The sequence below is a fragment of the Dermacentor silvarum genome, chromosome 5, assembly GCF_013339745.2.
Source record: "Dermacentor silvarum isolate Dsil-2018 chromosome 5, BIME_Dsil_1.4, whole genome shotgun sequence".
Lineage (NCBI taxonomy): Eukaryota > Metazoa > Arthropoda > Arachnida > Ixodida > Ixodidae > Dermacentor > Dermacentor silvarum.
This window is the reverse complement of record NC_051158.1, coordinates 23,206,233-23,227,810: the sequence shown is the minus strand read 5'-3', so window position 1 is coordinate 23,227,810 and position 21,578 is coordinate 23,206,233. Positions and strand designations below refer to the sequence as shown.

General features: G+C 47.8%; 1 protein-coding gene across 1 annotated transcript in view; it reads right to left on the bottom strand.

The window, feature by feature from the left end:
- LOC119454005 (tectonin beta-propeller repeat-containing protein 1) overlaps positions 1 to 21,578 on the bottom strand; it is a gene marked incomplete at its 5' end in the record, with an annotated part of 77,616 nt that overhangs the window by 44,899 nt on the left and 11,139 nt on the right. Inside the window, 9 exons of the mRNA XM_037716023.2 lie at positions 4,411 to 4,610; positions 6,760 to 6,890; positions 9,718 to 9,875; positions 11,670 to 11,816; positions 12,262 to 12,423; positions 16,024 to 16,151; positions 16,928 to 17,064; positions 19,298 to 19,365; positions 20,554 to 20,856. Coding sequence (XP_037571951.2) covers positions 4,411 to 4,610; positions 6,760 to 6,890; positions 9,718 to 9,875; positions 11,670 to 11,816; positions 12,262 to 12,423; positions 16,024 to 16,151; positions 16,928 to 17,064; positions 19,298 to 19,365; positions 20,554 to 20,856 — 1,434 coding nt within the window. The remainder of the gene's footprint in view (positions 1 to 4,410; positions 4,611 to 6,759; positions 6,891 to 9,717; positions 9,876 to 11,669; positions 11,817 to 12,261; positions 12,424 to 16,023; positions 16,152 to 16,927; positions 17,065 to 19,297; positions 19,366 to 20,553; positions 20,857 to 21,578) is intronic.

The window sequence follows — 21,578 nt, the reverse complement described above, 5'->3', positions numbered from 1 at the left end:
TGCCTCTGAACCGTCTTGCACAAAATATCACTTTGTAGAAAGTGCACCTCTGTCGAGGCTTACTGCTGTATTCATGAATGGGCCTTCAACTGCACAACAAAACTGCTTGTTGCTTGATTACTCTTAACAGTCGCTAAGTGCTTTCCGAGTGGATGTTCACAGTCGAGGAGTGGTGCCTATCTTGGGCAAGTAATTGCTTCAGGATAGCTATTCCTCATTACTAAGAAATTTGCAGGCACAAAATTGCGTCAGCTGGTGCAAGACAAGGGGCGATAGAAGAATGCTGGGAGAGGCCTTCGTCCTGCAGTGTACATAAATGGGCCAATGATGACGAGCTATACTAGTTCCTTTTCATTTTCTGCAGTCGAGGCAAGTATTGTGAGGAGAAATGTCAAGGAATATGGCAGCTAAAACGCAAAAAAATTAAGAGGTCTACCCTAGGTTAAATAATAAGCACAGTGTGTAGCTCACGTGATGAAGGTTCTAGAGGTAAGGCTCGCCCTATATTATTGGTGCTGTACAAATTTCATATTTTTTTCTTCTTTTGTCACCTTCTCTGTAGCTTCTAGTGCCTTCCAATCTCTCATCCCCTACCCTATGCAAATTATCAGAACACTGGCAGGCTCTCGCTCTAGGGCATGGCGAGAAACTCTCGCAAGTTTTCATGTCCAAGAGCTGTATTCTCTAAGGATTCTTTTCTTTTTCAAAAAATCATTTCTTTTCATGCGTGGCAGAGGATGGCCAATGCTCACAATAACAGAAACCTGGCTTCATGCCAACCAATGATGAAGGACAAAAAAAAAGTTAGACAAGAACAGTTACCAAGTACAGCCACAGGAGTGAATTCAAGCAATACGCAGAGCTCTTTCGCATCGACTAGGATTCCTTATCACATTCAAGGAGAGCCTTGATGATGATGATGATGATGATGTACCTCTGTCATGGCTCGCACCCACTAAGGGGGATAGGCCAAGAATCAGGCGGCAGTGGGAATGCTAAAGAATATTCTTATTTGAAAACAAGCAAACAAGAAACGCCAAGTAAAAGACAAAAAAAAAAGGCAGATGTCGCACTAACTAGATTAGCATGCGAGCGAGCAGTCAGACTAACTGAAAAGGTGAAAGTGAAGAGCTGTTACAACCAGGGTTAGGTCATAATAAAACAATTTGGAGAAATCAATTTAGGTGATATGAATGCATCTGATGCGTAGAATACAAATACAATAATTAGGAGGGTAATCGTTTTGTTTCAGTTAAAAAATTAAATACTGCGCAACACACGTCTCTGTGACTATATAGCCTAGTGCTGAGGCCCCAAATGATAACAATACTGGTATGTTTAAACCTTGTTGCCTTGTTGGAGAGCCTTGTTGACAGAGCCCCAGCACCACTTCACATGTATCTACCTTTTTTCCTATTAGGTTACGAGCCATCCTTTCTAAAATTAAGCTTTCTTTTCCTTCAAACATGTCGCAAGCCCTTGCATTACTTCCTCCATGTCAACCTGGAACATTCCCGTGTGTTGCCTCTTTGATGCTCATTTAAAAAAAAATCCACTCGACAGACCTGAATAGATGAAACAGATATGACAGAGAAGCAGACGTGAACAAGATAAACAGGATAGCCAAAAGTGCCTTCCCAGTTGTGTTTGCGAGTTCCAATGAGTGATTCCACACATTTTGGTAAATGTTCGAAAGATGTTTATTCAACCGCACTAAGGAAGGCCTGGTGATCAGTGAGATATGCTCCGAGTAGCCCACGCACTTCCCTTGTGACCTGTATCACCCCACACGGCACGTGACAACATGTTCCACGTATAGACCCAGCAAGCTGCACACGGGCCATCAAAATTGGCAGGAGACGCGTTGTTGTCTTGTGAGAGGCATCACTTAGACTTGCATTTCTTTCACATATAGACGATTACGATTTACAGCAAAGCTGTTAAGGGCAGTTCCACAACGGTTCTCACCCGGCGATGAAGAAACGGTGGAGCCCGATTATACAACTTTCTCCAGACCACGGGAAAACATCATATAATCAGGGTGTCACATAATCAGACCAACAAAAATTGTCTTTAATACACGGTTTCACACTACAGAGTAGCGAGGAGCTTCAGTTTAAACTATCGGTTAATACTCTGCTAGACTCTGAAACCAAAACCGCCAAGAAAGTTAATTCGAAAAGAATGCTGTAGTGCAGGTTCCAATAGCGCTTTATTGGGGGGAGTTAGCATACCAAGATCCACGTCTGCCGGCATGCTAAATCATTTTTTTTCTCACCTACAGACTTTTTCAAAAATAAATTAGTGTATTTTTATAGACTTTCTCTGAATAATGCCGTAAGAGCTATCTTTCGAGCGCAGCAATGTCCGCAAGGAGGTCACCTACACAGTCGCCTTCAAAGACGCATGTCCAACTGTTGACAATGCTATGTAGCCCATCGGCACACGTAGGCATGGGAGCATCTGGGGCTTTGTGTTTGTCTGAGGGGTGGCATCCAGCAGCGTCGACATGAGGGACTGCCCCCTCACACATCCTGTTTCGTACAACAACCATCGCGAACCCAGTGATGAGACACCCAGTGACGGACGCATGAAAAATCTTGTGCGCCCACGCGCGCGTAAACTTAGAAAGCTCCGAGCCGCTTGTGTGAACACATGTATCCGATATTATCCATGTGCCTTCCAGTGGCTAATTGGTTCGATCTTCGCACATGCTTTCATGCTTTCCATAGAAGCAGGGACAGTATTTTTGGGTGATGACTTTCAGATAGTTTCACTTCGCAAGACTCTGCACTGAACGGCCGACAGCGCTCTTCACACTGTGCGAAGTTAGTGATCTTCGCACAGCGCCAAAAATGGCATCAGCTGTATACACGCACGCGTTAGGGTGACGGGAGCAGGCTCTGCTGTGAGAACGAAAGGAGACCGCAATTGCCAACGCTCACATCACAAAATCGGAGGACGTATAACAGGGGTTTGCATTGCATCAAATGTGAACGCAATGCAACGTGTGTCGGGAAGCTCCAAATGTGCTATGAAAATGTAATGATAAATTATTATAAAATAAAAGGTACCTTGCATATATCTTAATTCAAGTAGACAGCAGCAACTTACACGCACAGTAGCATTAACCAGTAATCCGTAATTTTTGCTTTTCACATTGCATTATACCGGCTCCATATTGGAGGTCAGCTAGTAGTTTGTATGGCTGCTGTGGTGAGAGCTGATGCCATGAAGCTGCAACGCAGGGCCGGTATTTTGTAGCGATGCGTTATGCTTTATTCCATGCTAGTCTTATCATCCACCGCTCACTGCCGGCTCCGTTGATAACGTGAGTGGACCATCGATCCGACCACTGACCAAGCACGAAAAGCGCGAAAAAGCATTAGCATCGGAAAAGCATTGCTACAACATACCGGCCCAGCCTGCGTGAGAGCCGCCACTGAGAACAGCTAGCCATAACCAAGCTTGAACGCAACCAAGCTCGAAGTTTTTATTTTTCCGCCAACGTTTCGACGTGCACTCATAAAGAATATAGAATATAACGAAGTCATTTTCGTGTCGAATGCGACTTCATTACAACAAGGTTCGATTCTATAAGCATGAGGTGTCATCTCACGCTATAGCAATAACACATGCACAAAACAATAGAACTTACATTATACACGTGCAACGTAATACAGTCGACTACCGTTAATTCGACCCCTGTGGGAGAGAAAGGTTTGGTGTAATTTTATTTATTTTATTTATTTCACATACTGTCAATCCCTTGTGGGATTAAAACAGGAAGGGCAAGTACAAATGGTAGTACTTGCGAACAAAAAAAAAAGCAAATATAAATGCATTATATAACCACAAAAGTGTTTCAAGATCCAAAAGGTCAAATTACCAAACGCCGGCAAAATGACCGAATTCAAATCTTCTTCATTGCTTGAAGTATTCTGTAATGTCTTTTTGCTTGTTGCTCTTGAAGTCCGACACAAACAGCATGTGGCGAAGAACACCACCATGTTTAAACACTGCCTCAGTGTGACATCACACAGAACAAGCGGGAACAAATGGCTTCACAGACACAAGGTGCATTGGCCAACAAATGATAAAAGTGAAACACCTTCACACCTAGGGAAACAATAGCACCATCTGCAGAATTTCTTGCGCTTTCAAGCTTTTGGTAACTGCTGCATGAGGGGCGCCGGTGGAGGTCAAATTAACTGATGCGGCATGCCTTCAAGTTCAATCTAACGTAATTTTCCTTCCATAGCAATGTACGCTTTTCCACTGGGACTTTCCATTGCTTTAGAATTAAGCGAAAAGACAAATTAACCAAGGTCGCATTCGTGGCAGTCGAGCGTACAGCACGCAGTAGACAACCAATGGATTGGAAAAACCAAGACCAGATGATCGACTCACCCAGTGCCAGTGGACGGAGTCGAGCTTGGTGCCCTCCTTGGTGCACTCGACCAGTCCCGAGGCATCACTCCACATGTAACGGTCGGTGAGCAGACCTCGGGGAGCGAACCCCGAGATGGGGTTCCAGCGCTGGTTCTCGTAAATGTACACGCACTTCATGTCCGACATGGGCCCCACCCCCACGTTGTGGCCCGTCAGACCTGCGTCGCAACAGCAGTGAAAATCTAAGCCACGAATTGCAGGGCTTGTCGGACTAGCAGCTGATGTGATGCCGCGCAGGAGTGAGTAAAGAAGGGAAATACTGTAGCCAGTGCTGACCAGGTACTAAGTATGAAAGTGATAGCCTGCATAACTCCAGAGTACCTGCTGCTTTGAATCTTATTCTTTGAATGGAGTGTTGCCATATAGCTCAATACAGTGGAATCTCGATGATACGATCACGGCTAATACGAATTTCCGGATGATACGAATTTTTCTGTGGTCCCGGCTGAGCCTCATTACTTTGCAACGTGCTAGAGAACGGTTGTTACGAATATATTTTCGACCAGTGTCGGTTGATACGAATAAACGCCGCCCCACCGACGGCCGCGAAAGGTGCGGAGGCGCATCGGTGCTCTTTCGGTGCTCTTTTGGTGCGGAGGCGCGGATGCGGCGCCGGACAGCACGGAGGCCCCGCGACTGGGCGCGAAGAGTTTGACGCGGTGGCGCTTTTCTTGCTTTTGCGCGCGGCCGCCGCAGCGAGCGCAGGTTCGTGCGGTCTATCGCTTCAATGGAAACTGAGGGGCGTAAGCACCGCGCATACAAAGGTCAGAGCCGTGTGGAGATTGCTTTCAAGATAAGGTGCGCGCGACAACCCCGACAGCCGGCACAGGCGCAAAGTACAAGAACGCATTTGTTGGCAGAAGCTCCCCCGGTTGCAAGATACGCATTTGGTGCCCCGCAGCACAGCGTCGCCCCCCCCTCCCCCCCCCCCCCGGCCTTTCGCGCGACGGAAGCAGGGCCTGGGCTCGACTGGGGCGCCCGGCCGTGACGGAAGTAGCGTTTGCTCTCCCCTGTGCGTTCGCTCTCCTTGCGTGAAGGCGCGCGTCCCTCGCGCGAAAGGCGCGCTTTCACTCACACATACGGCGCGCGGTGACAATCGCCCTTGGACTCATGCTCCACATCTCATGCTCCTCCTCCGCATCGCCTTCTTTGATCTCCTCTCCCATCGGTGGGCACACCTCGTTGAGAAGCGTGCTCGCTACCGCCCTTGTCGGCTAGATTTTCCAGCGGAAGCCGCATTATAACCGGCATTTCGTCTCACGCGGCTGCACTGTAAGTGGTATGCGTATACATGGAGTTCTATGGGAGCGTAAACGGGAGTTGGAAAAGGCCGCGTTGTAGCCAGTTCTGCACTATAAACGGTTACGATATAAGTGATCTATACTGTAAATGCTTTTTATGTGTGCGTGCCTTAGTGAGTTCACCTCCGACTCCTTAATTTAGGTAGCTTTAATTGTGTTTCGATTATACGAATTTCGGCTAATACAAATATTTTTCGTGATCCCGTGAGATTCGTATCATCGAGATTTCACTGTATATAGCTCAATGTATGTGTGCTTGCGTTGTAGTGCACGTTAAAGAACCCCAGGTAGTCACAATTAATCCGGAGCCATCCATTACGGCGTGCCTCATAATCAGAACTGGTTTTGGCACATAAAACGCCAGAAAAAAAGAGAATGAAAGAATATAGCTCAATGTATATTACGAGATATCTCCAAGGAACAATGATAGCGATGGAGAGCTCATGTTGCCCAAGGAACACTTAGTTTTTCTAATTATATAATTTAATAACATAATTTCTATTCTTTTTTTATTTTCAGATTCAAGTTCGTAAAATATCCAACAACACATCGGTAATAAATGGAATTTCACTTTTAAGTCCGCATATAAGTTACTCAGACAGAAATTGAAATTGTCACACTTCAGAAGAACGCACGGCAGCCAAAAGGTTAATTTTATGACGCCAAAATGGATGTGGATGCAGAAAAAGATTTGAGTGCATGGTGAGCCATACACAGCTACACTAAAAAAGTCTCAATAAGACGTACCTTTAAAATAAAAAAAAATTCATTCCGGGGTTTTACGCGCCAAACCAAGATATGATTATGAGGCACACCGTAGTGGGGGACTCCGGATTCATTTAGACCACCTGGGGTTCTTTAATGCGCACCCAATGCACAGTGCACGGGCGTTCTTGCATTTCGACCCCATATAAATGCGGCCGCCGTGGCCGGGATTTAATCCCACATCCTCAGGCTTAGCAGCTTAACGCCAAAACTACTACGCTACTACGGCAGGTAGACGTACCTTTGAAGACGCCGCCTCCATAACCTCCTGTGTAGGCCCACGCCGTCTTGTTATTGCCCAGTGCCCATGTGACGCCGGCAGGGCAAGACTCAACCATCTGGAAGTGGCCGCCACCCAGGTGACGCCAGGAGCTGGTTCGTGAAAGAGAACAAAACAGAAATTGGACCTCCAATAAAAAGCAACAATTACAGTCAACTTCTGTTAATTCCGTCCTGACGGGACTGAAGAAATTGGTCAAATTATCCGGCGGGTCGAAGTAAACAAAAGGCAGAAAGAACGCTGAAACACGCCGTTGATCTAGTCGGCAATACTTGCCTTTCAAATCAGCTTCGCCACAATACAGCCTTGTCATGCAGCGAAGCATAACACGCGAGGAAAGGTGCCACTTTTGCGGGACATTGCACGTGGTCCTTAATTTACACACACACATACACCGTCTCCAGTCACCGTACGAGCACCGAGACGCCTAGCAAGTTGGCTGGCAGTCCTTCCGTGTTTTAGATAGAGTCCCGCTCTTTTGTTGGCTTTAAACATCCCCTCCACTCTCCGAGAGTTTTCATTTCACCGACTTCCTTTTCAGTGTAATGAAGAAGAGTAGCCTGCGCCTCAGCAGCATCGCCACCGGCATGACCTTGCAGTTGCCGTCCTTGGCCGAACACTTGCGACTGCTGCCCATTCGCCTGCGTCCGCTGTTAATAAACCTCTTAGGAAGTGGTGGAGGTTGCTGGGTTTCGCCCTCCCTGGAACTTCAGAGTCGCACACTACCCCCTATCATGCCCGACGACGCCAGCGACACTCCTCCAACGGCGCCGCCCACCCTGGTTTGTGCTGGTGCCTTGTGTCAGTGAGATCACCAAACTTTTTACGTGGCCTCAAATAGAACACGTCTTTGCTACCTGGATGACGACAGTTGTCTTTTCCACTGATTTCCACACCCATCTCAGCGTCTCGAGCACAGTTCTGAAATGCCTCACTGACGTGGGACTTCAACTCAACTTATACAAAATGTCGTTTTGGTGCCCGAAAGCTCACCATTCTTGGCCATGTTGTATCACGAGACGGCATTCTTCCAGATCCAGCCAAGCTCCGCGCCGTCGCCGACTTTCCAAAAACAACAAAGTTAACGGAGCTTCGAAGTTTCGTTGGTTTATGCTCGTATTTCCGACATTTCATTCGAAATTTCGCCTCCATAAGTGCACCCCTGACAGACCTTCTAAGCGGCGACAAAGAACTTTCAGATTGGTCGCCTGCCTGCGATGACGCCTTCACAAAATTATACCGCCTGCTAACCTCGCCACCTTTCCTCCGCCACTTTGATCCTGCAGCCCCCACCGAGGTTCACACCGATGCCAGCGACATTGAACTCAGCGCTGTACTCGCACAACGAAAAGCGGGGTTCGATGAATATGTCATTGCCTGCGTGAGCCAAATTCTGACAAAAGCCGAGGCTAATTACTCGGTTACAGAGATAGAGTGTTTAGCCATTATTTGGGCCCTTAGAAAATTTCGCCCTTATTTGTATGGTAATCCATTCGACGTCGTCACTGACCACCACGCCCTTTGTTGGCTGTCCACCCTTAAGGACCCATCTGGTCTACTTGGTCGCTGGGCCCTTAACCTACAGGAGTACGACATCTGTGTTCTTTACTGTTCCGGCTGCAAACACACGGACCAAGAGTGACCGCCCAAGTTGGAGTGAGATTGTGCAAGCATCTTGCTTTCCGGACACTCGCTTGCGCTCTAGTGATTCACCGACGCCGTACTTTCATCAGCGGTCATCTGCTCGGCAAACTGGGAGCGCCATCAGAACACCGCCTATTCGGTGGCGTAGTAGACACAGAAAACGTTCGGAAAGCGAAGCGTGATGCTTGCGCGATCACGCCGCTGAGCGGCGTCATGTTCCGTATGAAGTCCAAGTGTGGTAAGATCCTTTTACACCCCGCATGCTGTATGCTTTGGGTGCGAGCGAAAGAATGCGAAGGGCAAGCCGAGAATGACAGTGGCTTGATGAGCGCAGTCAACCCACGCGAGCAAAGAGAAAGGGTGGCAGGGGGAGTGAGCTCACGCTAACATGATCAAGTGCGCGCAAACAAAGGGAAGAGGGGTGGAGGAAGTGGGGGGCAGGTTGGCGCACGGCTGTCAGCACGGCTGAGCAGCATACGCAGCCCGCGCGTCCTGCTTTAAAAGTAATCTGCTGTGTGTGTGTGCAAAGAGTGGGTGTGGCGAGATGGCATGGCATCATGTGCGCTGTCTTCCGAGCGTTTAATATTGGAGGTTGCGCGAGCTCAAGTTTCCAAGACGTGTTGAAGCAAGAGGCAGACGAAGCAGTCGCTCGCTTCTGCCGGCGCTTTTCATGATAGTGTCGTCCCACAGCAGGTGACACTACCAGCCGCGAGGGCGGAGTGCAAGCGAAAGCGGGGCTGGTTTCGCTTCGTACCGTTGATGTGAAGATATCATCAACACGGCATGAAACCGTATTTGAATATTGCGTGTAAGGTGTTTATGTAAAGTTAGTTGGACGGTAGATGTCTGGGTGTTTGCTTTCAGTGTCAGTGTGTCATCGTGAGGTGGGTTCCCTTCATTCGTTGTCTTTCGCAATGTTTTACAGCCAGCATAATACTTCAGATGACTGGATGGGCACTTCCTAAATATGCTAGACATGAAATTGTTGTTCTCATATCTGACGTTCCTGTAAGAAAGTTCTCTCGCATGGAGTCCACATTTCTGTAAACTTGACAAAACTTGCTGAATCCATTCCGCAGCAGCGTGTTTTTAATGATTCTAAAAATGCAAAAGACGTGGTGAAACTATATTTTCAATGGACAGGATTAACTGGCACCTGAGGAGGATATGGCAATGAAGGAGAAAAATAGAGGAGTATGGCAAGAAAACGAAGGGTTGAGCCTGTACTTAATTCTGTTGTCATCAAGTACAGATAAAGCATTCAAGACTACCTACATGTCTGTCATGGCCATGTCATCGATGTGTGACTTGGGCTCGCCATCTTCGTGGACGAACACGTGACCCCGTTCCGCGACACCCCAGGCAGCGCCAGCAGGGACTGCATTGTCAGTCATGCCTCGCATTCCGAAGGCCACCAGGTTCAACGTGGCAATCTGCGTGATAAAGGACAATGTGAGAACTAGATTTCAAATGATGGTCCCAAAGTGACTCTGCAACATGTCAAACATTTATCTTTAGCCTTGTTCTTCATCTGCATTGCCACGAGCAGTTAGTCAAACTGACATTTGTCAATCTGACGTTAATTTAACCCATTATTGCCAATGACGAGTTAACTCGGCATGACAGGTTGTGCCTGCTTTTGTGCCTACTAATTGACACATAAATAAATAACACACAATCACACAAGGTTGTGCCTACTAATTTTGATACATAAATAAATAACACAAAATGTCTTCTGCCATTATTTTTTTAACAAGAACAAGTGCTACAGTCAATGTTCAACTTTTCGGAATCGATAAAATTTCCGAAAAAACGTCCGAAAAATCAGGCAGTCCAAAACAATGAATGCATGTCTTTCACTACAACCAAGGGCTCAAATCACCACAGGCAGATCCGAAACAGCTCTGAAGGCCTACCAGTACACTTACTAGGAGTATCAGTGCTTGTACTGTGAGAGGATACGGCGGCTGCACATGTGTATAATTAGACAATACATGCTGTGTCCTGTGACATTGGCCCCTTTTCACTCTTGATATGCTTCACCGTAATACATTACGTATGCTTCACCGCGTAACACCGCTGTATTCAGGCAAAGCTGACTTTCAAGAACCAGAATCATGCAACACTTGAACCTTGCCACACTTTCCAGTCTTCGAAGCCATCGGCGAGGATGACAAAGGCAGAGTCGGCGCCGTTGCTGACAGCAGTGAATCCTTTGCATAAAAAACACGGCACCGAACAGCAGGAAGCTTAGTAGCGAATGGCGAAGCAGCCAGGCCTAGCATTGCCGCGGTGGTGGCTACAGCTGCTAGCGGATCAGCATGCGAGAGTGCTAGTTCAATGCTGCAAGGTAATCAAAATGGTTGCAGTGGTGGCTTCAATTACTGCCTGTTTCGGACCTGCGTTCACAGCAAGAAGTCTGGAAAACAGGCGGTGAAGGGTTTCAGCACCCGAAATTTCAGATGTCCTTATGCACTCGCTCTATATCGGGTATACGCGGCGGTGCCGCGAAGACGTTCAAATTATGAAGCGCGTCTGAAAAATCGGGTGTCCTAAACATCAGTCGTTGACTGTATAGGCCTTCCCAGTATGATATTTGTTAGAAAAAAAATGTCACAGTTCCGCCCTAAGGGCGAAGCAATGAATGCGATAGCAACACAGCAATGTCATACGAAGTAAGGTGAGCGGCTTTGGTAGCAATATGAATTGTAGTAAACATGAACTGATTAAGTAAGCAGGTGTGCTGCGGCGTAAGTAGACCGACATGAAGAGAGACTCGATGACCACGAGAAGGCGCGTGTGAAACGGTGGTGTTGATGAGAAGCGCTTCCCGTGGGCAGCACGTGCGAAGGGACACACCTGTAGTGCTGCACTGCCGATCCGGGCAGCATTGCATGTGTAGCATGCGTTAGAAAATGTGGCCCGACTATTACTAACTGAATGAACAAGCGTGGTGTGAGCGCGCACAAACAAACATGAATAGATCACACTGAATGACTGCAGACAACGACAGTCAAAACACTGGCAGCGAGCCCATACGCCGCAGCGGGCGGCAAGACAAATGCAGGTAAAAATCAGCACTCTTGATCAATTCAAAATTTCCTGTGGCATTAAGGGGTTAGCACACAGAATAAGAGACCACAATGTACATAACTATAGAAGCCGTTAGATAGGATGGCAAGAAGAAGAGCTTGTCTTCAGGCAGAAGCGTAGAAGGCGATACAGACCCAGTCTTCGAGTTCGTCGTCAGTCCCGAACGCCAGCTTGATGTAGGAACGCTTCTCATTCAGGGTCTGTGTGTAGATCCCCAGCAGACGGCGTTCCCGGTTCGACAGGTCACAAGCGGATGTAACTTCGGCAAGGTTTAAGGCCATCTGACAGAAAAACAAACAGCACAATAAAATTTTAAAGGAGGCAGAAGCGATCAGTGCCTCTCAAAGTCACTATTTAAAGGACAACATTTTGTCCACAAGAGACTTAACAGCACTACGAGCCTGACCCTGCTTCTAATGAGGTGTTATAACTCGTTCTTCGTGACACTTCCTTTTCATAACATGTTATCACTCGCTTCTCATGGCATGGTATGACTCGTTTCTTTGCAACTAACTCCTCATGACACTATAATTCACTCATGACACAGCTTACTTCTCACAACCTTTCATGACTTGCATCTCATGACCTGTTATGACTCATTCCCAACATTACAACTTGCTTCTCATGGCCTGTTTTAACTTGATTTTCATTCTTTGATATAACTTGCCTTTCACGTGTTAATGCTGGTGTCGCGAAACAACCGCTTCATGTCTACACTGCGCTTACCCTCCTGTCAGAACCAGCATGGTGGTAGAGCAGCCTCAAGATGGCCAGGTCGCACGCTTCCCCTTCTGAGCCGAGCCGTTCCAGCTCGAGCCGACAGCGCACCCACTGGCAGGGGTGCGAGTCGCGCCACAGCTGCGCGGTTGCACACTTCACCCATGTAGACTGCACAGAGGAACAGTGAAACAGGCTTTTTATTTCCATCTCCAATGGTGCAAAAGAGAGTGACTGCAGAGGAGATAGCTGCACTAAACAGCCTGAAAATCCCATTACAGCATTTACGTGATTATAACACGCACCTTAATTTATTTTCAAGGAAAATAGGTTCGGAAATTGCCTACATGCTGCAATCGAATACAGAACCAAAACCACTGCGGCGATTCTTGTAGCCACCTCCCCCACATGGCTATGGCGGAGTTTCTGCCGCATCACCGCTTCTCCTAGCGAGGCACTGCTTCCGCAGCTGCGCGCCGCGCCTTTTTGGCCTTAACAAGAGCAGCCTGTAAGAGCGCTCTCAGATTGGCTAGGGGCATCTTTCTAGGTGGAGAGGAAGATACAGTTAAACGTCAATATAACGAAGTCCATAAAATCGGCAATTTGCTTCGTTATATCGAAATTACATTGTTTTGAAATTCGGCCTTTTAGCGTGCGAGGGTGAGACAAGAAAGATGGTGGCTTCACGAGTGCCGCCTTCCCGCGCGAGCAAAGGGAAAGAGGGGGAGGGAGGGAGCTCGCGGTAACACAATCAAGCGCGCGCAAGGGAGCAGGGGGGTGGGGCGGAGTGTGAGGTAAGTTGGCACGCGTCTTGGCCGTGGCTGTGCATGGCTGTAAGCGTGGGTGAGTGCATACGCAGCCGCACACACTGCTTTAGAGGTAATCTGCCGCGTGCGCAAAGAGTGGGCAAGCCAAGACGGCGTGGCATCATGTAAGCTGTCTTCACGCCCGTTTAGGATTGGAGGTTGCGTAATCTCGAGTTTCGGTGACCCGTTGGAGCGAGAGGCAGATGAAGCATTCGCTCCCCGCTACTGGCACTTTTCATGATAGCATCGCCCCAGTGCGGGTGATGCTATCAGCCAGGGGGTGAAGTGCTCGCTAAAGTGTGCCTGGCTTCGCTTAATTCGTACTGCCGATGCGAAGATATTGTCAACGTGGCGTGAAACCGTATCATTTGTCGCTGACTCCCAAATTCATAAAAATGAATTGTTTTCTCATTCAAATTTGCTTTTTTCGATTGCCTGATAATGAAAAAATTCTGCGGCCCCTTACCGTAAAAAAATTTCTCAAAATTTTACCCGCATAATGAACGCACCCCCAACTTTATGCATATATTTCGGGAAGAAAAGTGCATTCATTATGCGATTAAATATGGTAATTCAGAGACACAGTAAACCAGCTTATTGTGCTTTATGTTGGGATTCGTGACTTCATAATTCCACACCATGCCTGCTGCACTGGCAACAGCCTACCGTCAGAGCCAGCAACATCACCATACAAGATGGCGACACCCGCTTTCACCTAAGCTAGCAACAGTGGGAACAGCCCAGCAGTTTTCATTACAACATCTCATTTGAGAAAGTCATTTTACATTACAGGCTTGCGATGAAAAGACGCGCCATGCATTTGTGGTGCTCTGGAGACCTGCACGTATTGCAGGATGAACTGGTGGTAGGGGTCATTAGTCGAGACGTGGCCCACTAACTCGGTCACTACAGTTACAGAGCAATTCAAGAAACACAAAACAGCAAGCTATATTAAACTACACGGAGAACATGTAGGTTGCTGTAACAGGGCTCTGTGACAGTAACAATGACAGTGACATTCAGCGTGAACAAATTTACGTTCTGTGAAAGTAAATTCTGCAGGTTTCATGTTGTTCTGGGTGTGCGTCAGCTTCGATGACGCGTTATATAGTCAAACCTCGTTAATACGTACCCGCTTAATGTGTAATTGCAGTTTAAACGCCCCCATTGAATCCCATGCATTGGCTGACCGCTTAAGCCACAGTCGCTCATTGCGCACCAAACGGTTAGTACATACTATTTTCTTTCTTGTTCTACATGCACAGACAGAAAATTGGCCAAATCTCACGTGCGCAGACATTCGTTTCTCTAGTTGCGATGCTTGGATGACAGCCGTCAGCGATAGTGACTTTAAAACATGGCCACCATGACGTATTTCCTGCTCATACAGCTGTTGCCAAGTGCAACGCACAAAGAATGGCCTTCAAGACTGGCCTCCGGCTGCAGCAACAGCTGGCTGTCGCGATTCAAAGCCCGCTACGGCATAGTCGGAAAAGCTGTATGTGGTGAGGCTGCTGCAGCAGACAGAGACGGCGCCGATGACTAGCAGAATGACCGTTTGCGGGAAACCTTGGCAACCTACGCTGCCGCCGACCTCTTTAATTTTGGTGAATCAGCACTTTTCTACTGCCTGCTTCCTAACAGGACACTGGCACTTCAATATGAAAAATGCACCAGGCGGTAAACATGCAAAAAATCGAATATCGATCGCCTTCGGCGTGAACACGACCAGTAGTGAGAAGCTGCCACTCATGGTGATCGGCAGGTACAGAAATCAGCGGTGCTTCAAAGACGGCCGTCTGCCATCCGGTGTTGTTTACAAAAACAACAAAAAGGCGTGGACCGCTCAGCTTGTCGAAGTGTACATGCGCCAGCTGGACCAGCGTTTTGCCAACCAGCAAAGGAACGCACTTATCGTGCTCGGCAACGCATTGCCGCATGTCCATTGAGATAACTTGGCAAGCATCAAGCTGTTGTTCTTGCTGCCCAACACGACAACACTCGCCCAGCCCCTCGATTAGGGCATCATCCGCGCTGTGAAGCAGATATAACGGAAGAATCTACTGCGTAGAATGTTGCTCGCCATGGATAGCCCAGCCCCTCAATTAGGGCATCATCCGCTCTGTGAAGCAGATATAACGGAAGAATCTACTACTTAGAATGTTGCTCGCCATGGATAGCGATAAGACCTACTCAATAGGCCTTCTGGGTGCCATACACCTGCTTACTGGATGCAGGTCTTGCCTGCGACTGTGCAGAACTGTTTCGCGCGAGCGAGATTCGTCGTGCGTGAAGGCAGTGACGACGAGGTCAATGAGGACACTGAAGACTGCGAGAGCCTCCTTGCGGAGGTACTAGAGCGGCAAGGCAATGCTGCGGAGCAAGTGAATTTTCACACCTTCCGAGACATTGACAGTGACATTGTTACATCCCCCGAGTTCTCAGATAGTGACATTGTTGCCGCCGTCACACCTCGCCCAGCTTCAAGCGAAAGTGATGACGACAATAACAATGTGGAAGTGGATGACGGCCCGTCATTATCTGACGCGGCGCATGCTTTGAGCGTCATGCGAGCTTTCAGAAAGAAGCGGGGCCTCATGGACAAAGTGGCTCGCAACCTTACCGAGTCTGAAGATGCCGTCGTCACGGCAAGGCCACCACGGCGGCCACCAATGTTTTACTGCCTATCCGCAAATAAAGCCTGTCTGAGAGTGTGTTTGAGAGCATAGTGACGTAGTTCCTTTCCGGCCGGTAAGTAGCCACTAAACTGGTATTGGCGGTTAATTCGTACATCGTTAAGTGCCGACCTAAATGTCGTTCTCGGTCGACTAAGCATTAACGAGGTTTGAGTGTAATGAGCTAAATGCAGTACTTTTTTTTTCACACTATTGTCTCTCACTGCCACTCGCAAGGTCCACTAGAGAAATGCAAACAACCTCAACCTTATCAAGCAACGTGATGTCACCTTTTCGATTGCGGAATCGTAGTCGTAGTTGTCCGTCTCCTTTTCCCGACGGTCTCGGAGGCGGCGCAGCACAAGCTTCCGCCACTGAGCATTTTCCAAATGTCGAACGGCGCCATCAACCGTTGAACCTGCACAGTGTAAAGAATTACGCAGCCATTATGCAGCATTTTGCTGCCCAGTTTATGCACACAACAACCGTTACACTACTTAAAACAGCTACTGAACGATACACTGAGCAAATGAAGTTTTGTTTCCATTCCAGGATACCAAGCCCTTATCCACCAATGTTGCCAGCAGTCTTCCTTACAACTATTCCACTAAACCATCATTCAGAACAAGCATCAGAATGGCTCAAAAATCCTTGTGAACAAGCTAAAACTGCACCAATAAAAATGTCACGCTTGGTCAGCTAAAAAACCACTGTCCACAAAATGCCAATATTTATAGCTAAATCAGGCTAGAACTTGCCAGATCTGCTGAAAATCTGCTAATATGCAAAAACGCCCGTGTGCTTGCGTTGCATTGCACGTTAAAGAACCCCAGGTGGTCAAAATTGTTCCGAAGCCCTCCACTACGGCGTGCCTCATAATCAGAACTGGTTTTGGCACGTAAAACCCCAGAAAGAAGAAGAAGAAGAATCTGCTAATATGGTCACAATGCAGCTACAACGCATAATCTGTACACCTGTCACACTGAACCCGTTGAATAGAGCCCCCTGGGAAATGAATGGTATCGTACAGGCTAAACTTGCAGTGCCTGTGGTTAGAATCGCTCAAAAACCAGGGCTGCTGGTCCTTACAGCAGATGATGCAGACATATGCTAAAAAGACTAGAAATCCATTAGATATAGCAGAAAATTTGCTAAAACAGCCAACACTGCTGTCGCAACATGTCATCCACACACCTGTCAGACTGAACCAGTTGGGCAGGGCACCGGGGAAGTCAATCGTGCAGGCGGTACCACTGACCCAAGACCACGTGATGGAGCCGACTACGTCATGGACTGCAGGAGTCGGCCAGTCGTCGGGGTAAGTGGAATTCCTTAAAAGTGGGCCACAGTGAAACACTTCAAGAGACGCCGACACACTTTTTTTGAACACGGTAAGAAAACTTTTCCCATCTGTACTGTAGACGATGCTGCTGTAGACATGCAAGCCAAATACAGTAGACTTCTATCAATTCAGCTCCCATTCATTCAATTTTTCGGTTAATTCGATCCCAACTGGAGGTCCCAGCCAGCACTCATACATTTCTATGGACAAGACACTCTGTTATTTTGATCCTAAAATTAGCCAACGCACAATCCAAACATGACTGATGAGCAAACACGCACCAGACTGCAATGACGCCCCCAATCATGGACCCAGTGGCAGCAGCCATTGGGGCCACTGATTGCAGTTTTAGTAGCACTGAGGAAAAGTGAATGCATTGAAAATGTGTCATCTCCAGCTGTCTGCCTTGGCAGGCAGAAAGAAAGTTGATTGTATTATTTCGTTGCATGCAGGGAGAAGCCCTCAATTTCACATACAGTCAAACTTTATTATAAAAGTCGCGTTCGTCAAGGAAATACCTTGGACATATCTGACATTCGCTACAGTAAAAGCTCGTTAATTCAGAACTCACTAATTCAAAATTTTGGATAATTCGAAGTAGCCGCCGCGGTCCGTCCAACAATGTATTGAAAGCAATATGTAACGCATCCCGCTAATTCACACTGAAATCCGCACCAGCCCCCGATAATTCAAACTCCGCGCCATCATGAATGGGGAGAGTGTTAGTGCGCGGGAGCACGCTGGTGACTGCTAGTGTCGCCGCGCGGGCCGTGCAGCTTTGCTCTTGCGCCCATTCCCGAGGCGAGCAGCGGCGGCGGCAACTTAGCTTAAATTAACGCGCCCAGGCCGCTTCGCCGACGGTCGCACACAGCTGTTCGAAGCGGTGCACAGGTTGGGCATCGTTCTACACATGCTCCAAGAGCGCGAGCGACTGGCCGCAAGCGACGCTCGCCCTGCGCGCGTTTATAGCCCGACGTTATCGGCGCGCAGGCAAGCGATGCTTGCTGCCAGTCCCGCTACACCGTTTGTGCCTGTGCCTGTTTGCGGTGCACGGGCGAGCGTTGCTTGCAGCCAGTCACGCTACGCCACTTGTGCTGTACCAGCCGAAATGCCATCCCCTCTATACATTGACGCGCGCACCATCGGCTGCTCTCTTCGAAGCATGTGCAGAATGATCCCCAACCCGCGCGCCACTTTGAACGCTGTGTGCGACCGTTGGCAAAGCGGCGTGGACACCTTTTTCTTTCTTCGCGCAATGCATTGTGGGTCGGCACAGTCGGCACGAAGAACGCGTGGATGGAGCAAGAGCCATCTCGACGTCAGACCGCATTGGCCGCGTCCGGTTACGTTGGCTGTGCCAGTGCATCGATTTATGGACATTCTCGCCAACGTGACGTAGCGTGTGTGCGTACACGCTCACGCTACGTCAGACTATATACGCGCTTTCAACGAGCGATTTTTTCTGACTTTCATTAGTTCGAATTTTGTATAATTTGAATTTTCGTAGCATCCCCACGAAATTTGAATTAACGAGCTTTTGCTGTATCTACGTTTGGCTGTAATAGATTAGCTTGCTCTCTCATGCGGCTTTCAAAACTCCTGCTTCCTTTTTTCCATATTAGGCAACGTCAGCGAATACGTTCCATCAAGCGTGACGACCCACAGGTGCCAGCAATTTGGCGCATGCAGTCATTCGTATTTCCTACGAAACAGGGAAGCGGAGGTTGTTAATGTGCCCCACCTGTGCCGTCAGCATTCCTTTGTTACCCTCGGGCACCTTTGCCAGACACAAGCCTCAGAGGGCTACCTATGAGCACCATGGAAAGAAGAAAAGTAGCAACATGCAAGCCATTTCTATCGCCACCGCCCTGGCTGAGAGGAACCAATGAGCGGAGGGAATGATGTGAAAAGCAAACATTGCCTTCCTTCTATCTTCCTTCAGAATACATTACAGCGTTAAACCTATGAATCAATTCATCAATCCCAAAAATTAGTCGTGATTGACTCGCAAGCCAGTGAGAGCCATGTCATTCAATTCGATGCCTGTCAAACATGTGTCTGTCAAACTCTTTTTTTTTTTTTACTACCAATGCCATTCCTCGTTTCACAAGCACAATTAACCTCTCCCAACTAGACAGCTTGATTCTTGCAAGCTCCTCATCTTTCATTTCTGTTTTGTCACTGCACCGCGACCGTGTCCAGCACATGTGTAACATACTTACATGCAGGGTGAGAGTTCGCCAAATGCCGACTGCGCAAGGTTATGCATTGGAGATGAGCCTGCAGATTCCTGCAAAGAAAATAAACAAGAAATCAGCAAACGTCAACAATTTCTCGAGGTTCGATTTCTCAATCCAATATTTCATGATTGTCTATACAGTCCATATACCCTCAAAGGACAGTGAATATTTTTAAATCGTACAAGTTTAAGCAATAAGCTAAGCCTGTAGACCAGTGTTTTAATTTATGGTCTGGCACTTACGGTTGAATTGTGTCAGCACAGAAAAAAAAAGAGTGATTGCTCAACGATTCTATTTCTCAATGCAATTTTCCGCAATTGTCTGTCTACACAGTCCACAGACTATCCAAGACAGTATACATTGCACAAGTTTTCAACAAGGATCGAAGTTTTTAGACCAGTCTATAAATTTACGGTCCTGCACAAAAAAGTCCAGAAGGCTTCAGCAATTCCTCTGGCTCTGAACTTGCTCAATTGTCACGGCAGGAGGCTCTCGCCCCGGCAGCCACCACCATCAAGAACAACTCGTTCTTTGCGATGCACGCAACGTAGTCCTCGTTCACTACAGCACTGACTGACAAGTGCAAGTGCAAGTGCCACTGCTCTCAGAGTCTACCTGGGGTGCCAAGCGCCGCCAACCAGTTGCCAACCTCCAACACTGCGTGACAGCACAGTAGTTAGTTACTGCTCGGCTCCCAACTCCACATTGCCATAAAGGCATGAGTTCGAATCAGAGCAACGGTATTAGGCCTAGCTTGGTTTTCCTAGGCAACACTTCAGAAACACTGTAACACTATGTTATACTTTTACCCTTGCATACTGGTGACGATCAGCAGCAGCCTGTAAACGCCCCCTCCAACATTTTAGATTTCCAAGTTATGGAGTGCCCTCCTGCACTCCCATCTAAAGCAAAGAATCATGCTCTGGCCAATCAAGGCCAATTTCAGGATCGAAATAACGAAAGTTTGGGCCCATAGAAATGTATGAGCGCCAGCCAGAACCTCTGGTTTGGATCGAAGTAGACAAAAAATTGAATTAACCAAGGTCGAATTAACGGAAGACTGCTTTACTAGATGTAACGAAGGTATTTGTGCGTCGGATGCAGCTTCGTTATAGAGTGACTGAAGCGTACTCCTTCAGCAGACATTTTCCGTTCCATCGTCCACTGCACGATAATGACAATGTCGAGGAGTTTCTGCTCCTGCACATTTGTGCTCCACGGCATTCTTCGGTACTCGCCTGGTGTCTTGCTACCACGGTGTCGCTGCACGGCGACCCGGAGCGCGAGCTGTGGCGAGACATCTTCTTCCGCTCCGGCGTCGGCGGCGGCATATCGTCGCCGCGTTCCGTCACCACCGCTGCGTACGAGGGTGTGGCCAGCCGAAGGCTGCCCAGGGACGTCAGCGAGCTCACGCTGGCAGTCCGGCTCGGAGCGTTCCCAAAGGGTGCGACAATCTCCTTCCACTCCCGGCCACTGGCCTCCTCGAGCGTGACCCCAGTACGCAGGCACAGCTGGCGGTCATCGCGCGTGATGCCCCATACCTGAAAAAAATAGCAATGTATTTTATTAAATCATCAATGTACATCAAAGAGAAACACTTATTTAGTTTACACTGATAATGTGTTCTTTCAAAGATCTATTATCATTAATTTCATGGTAATATGTTGATTACCTGAAACAAAAATGAAGGTCACAGCTTTGTTTTAAAATTTTGCCCGGAAATCACAGCACAGGTAAGACAGTAATCTTTAAAAGATCCAGCACTAGATATGTTGTACACCCCATTAACACTTTTAGATATGTTAAGCATAAAGAAACCAAAAGAAGTGAATGTAGCACCTAGCTTCTGCAGATATTTGGGTAGAGTCGTTGGCTACTGGAGTGACTACAGGCACCGCTGGTTTCAGTTTTAAAGAGGCGCTGGCGGCATATTAAGACAAGAACCTGGCTCGGTGGCCGAATAACATAAGCTCATGCAGAGGGATTCCGAATTGTCGAATGGCAAGCTGTAAGGCATCCAAAATTTTGGTTGTCCTTATTTTGGTCACCTATGGACCAAGTCGCAGTGCTGCGAAGCAGCTGTCCAGGTCTGCGCATGCCATGCATTAAAATCTTATCAAATTTTTGCCTGCTTGATTCTCTGCCACTGCTTTATAAGGGTGGCTTTCTGTACAGGAGAGAATATTTTGCCAGAACGTATTTCACATTCCGTCACATTTTCAAAAAAAATGCTTTAGAGCTTGCTTCTGTGGTTCCATTAAGA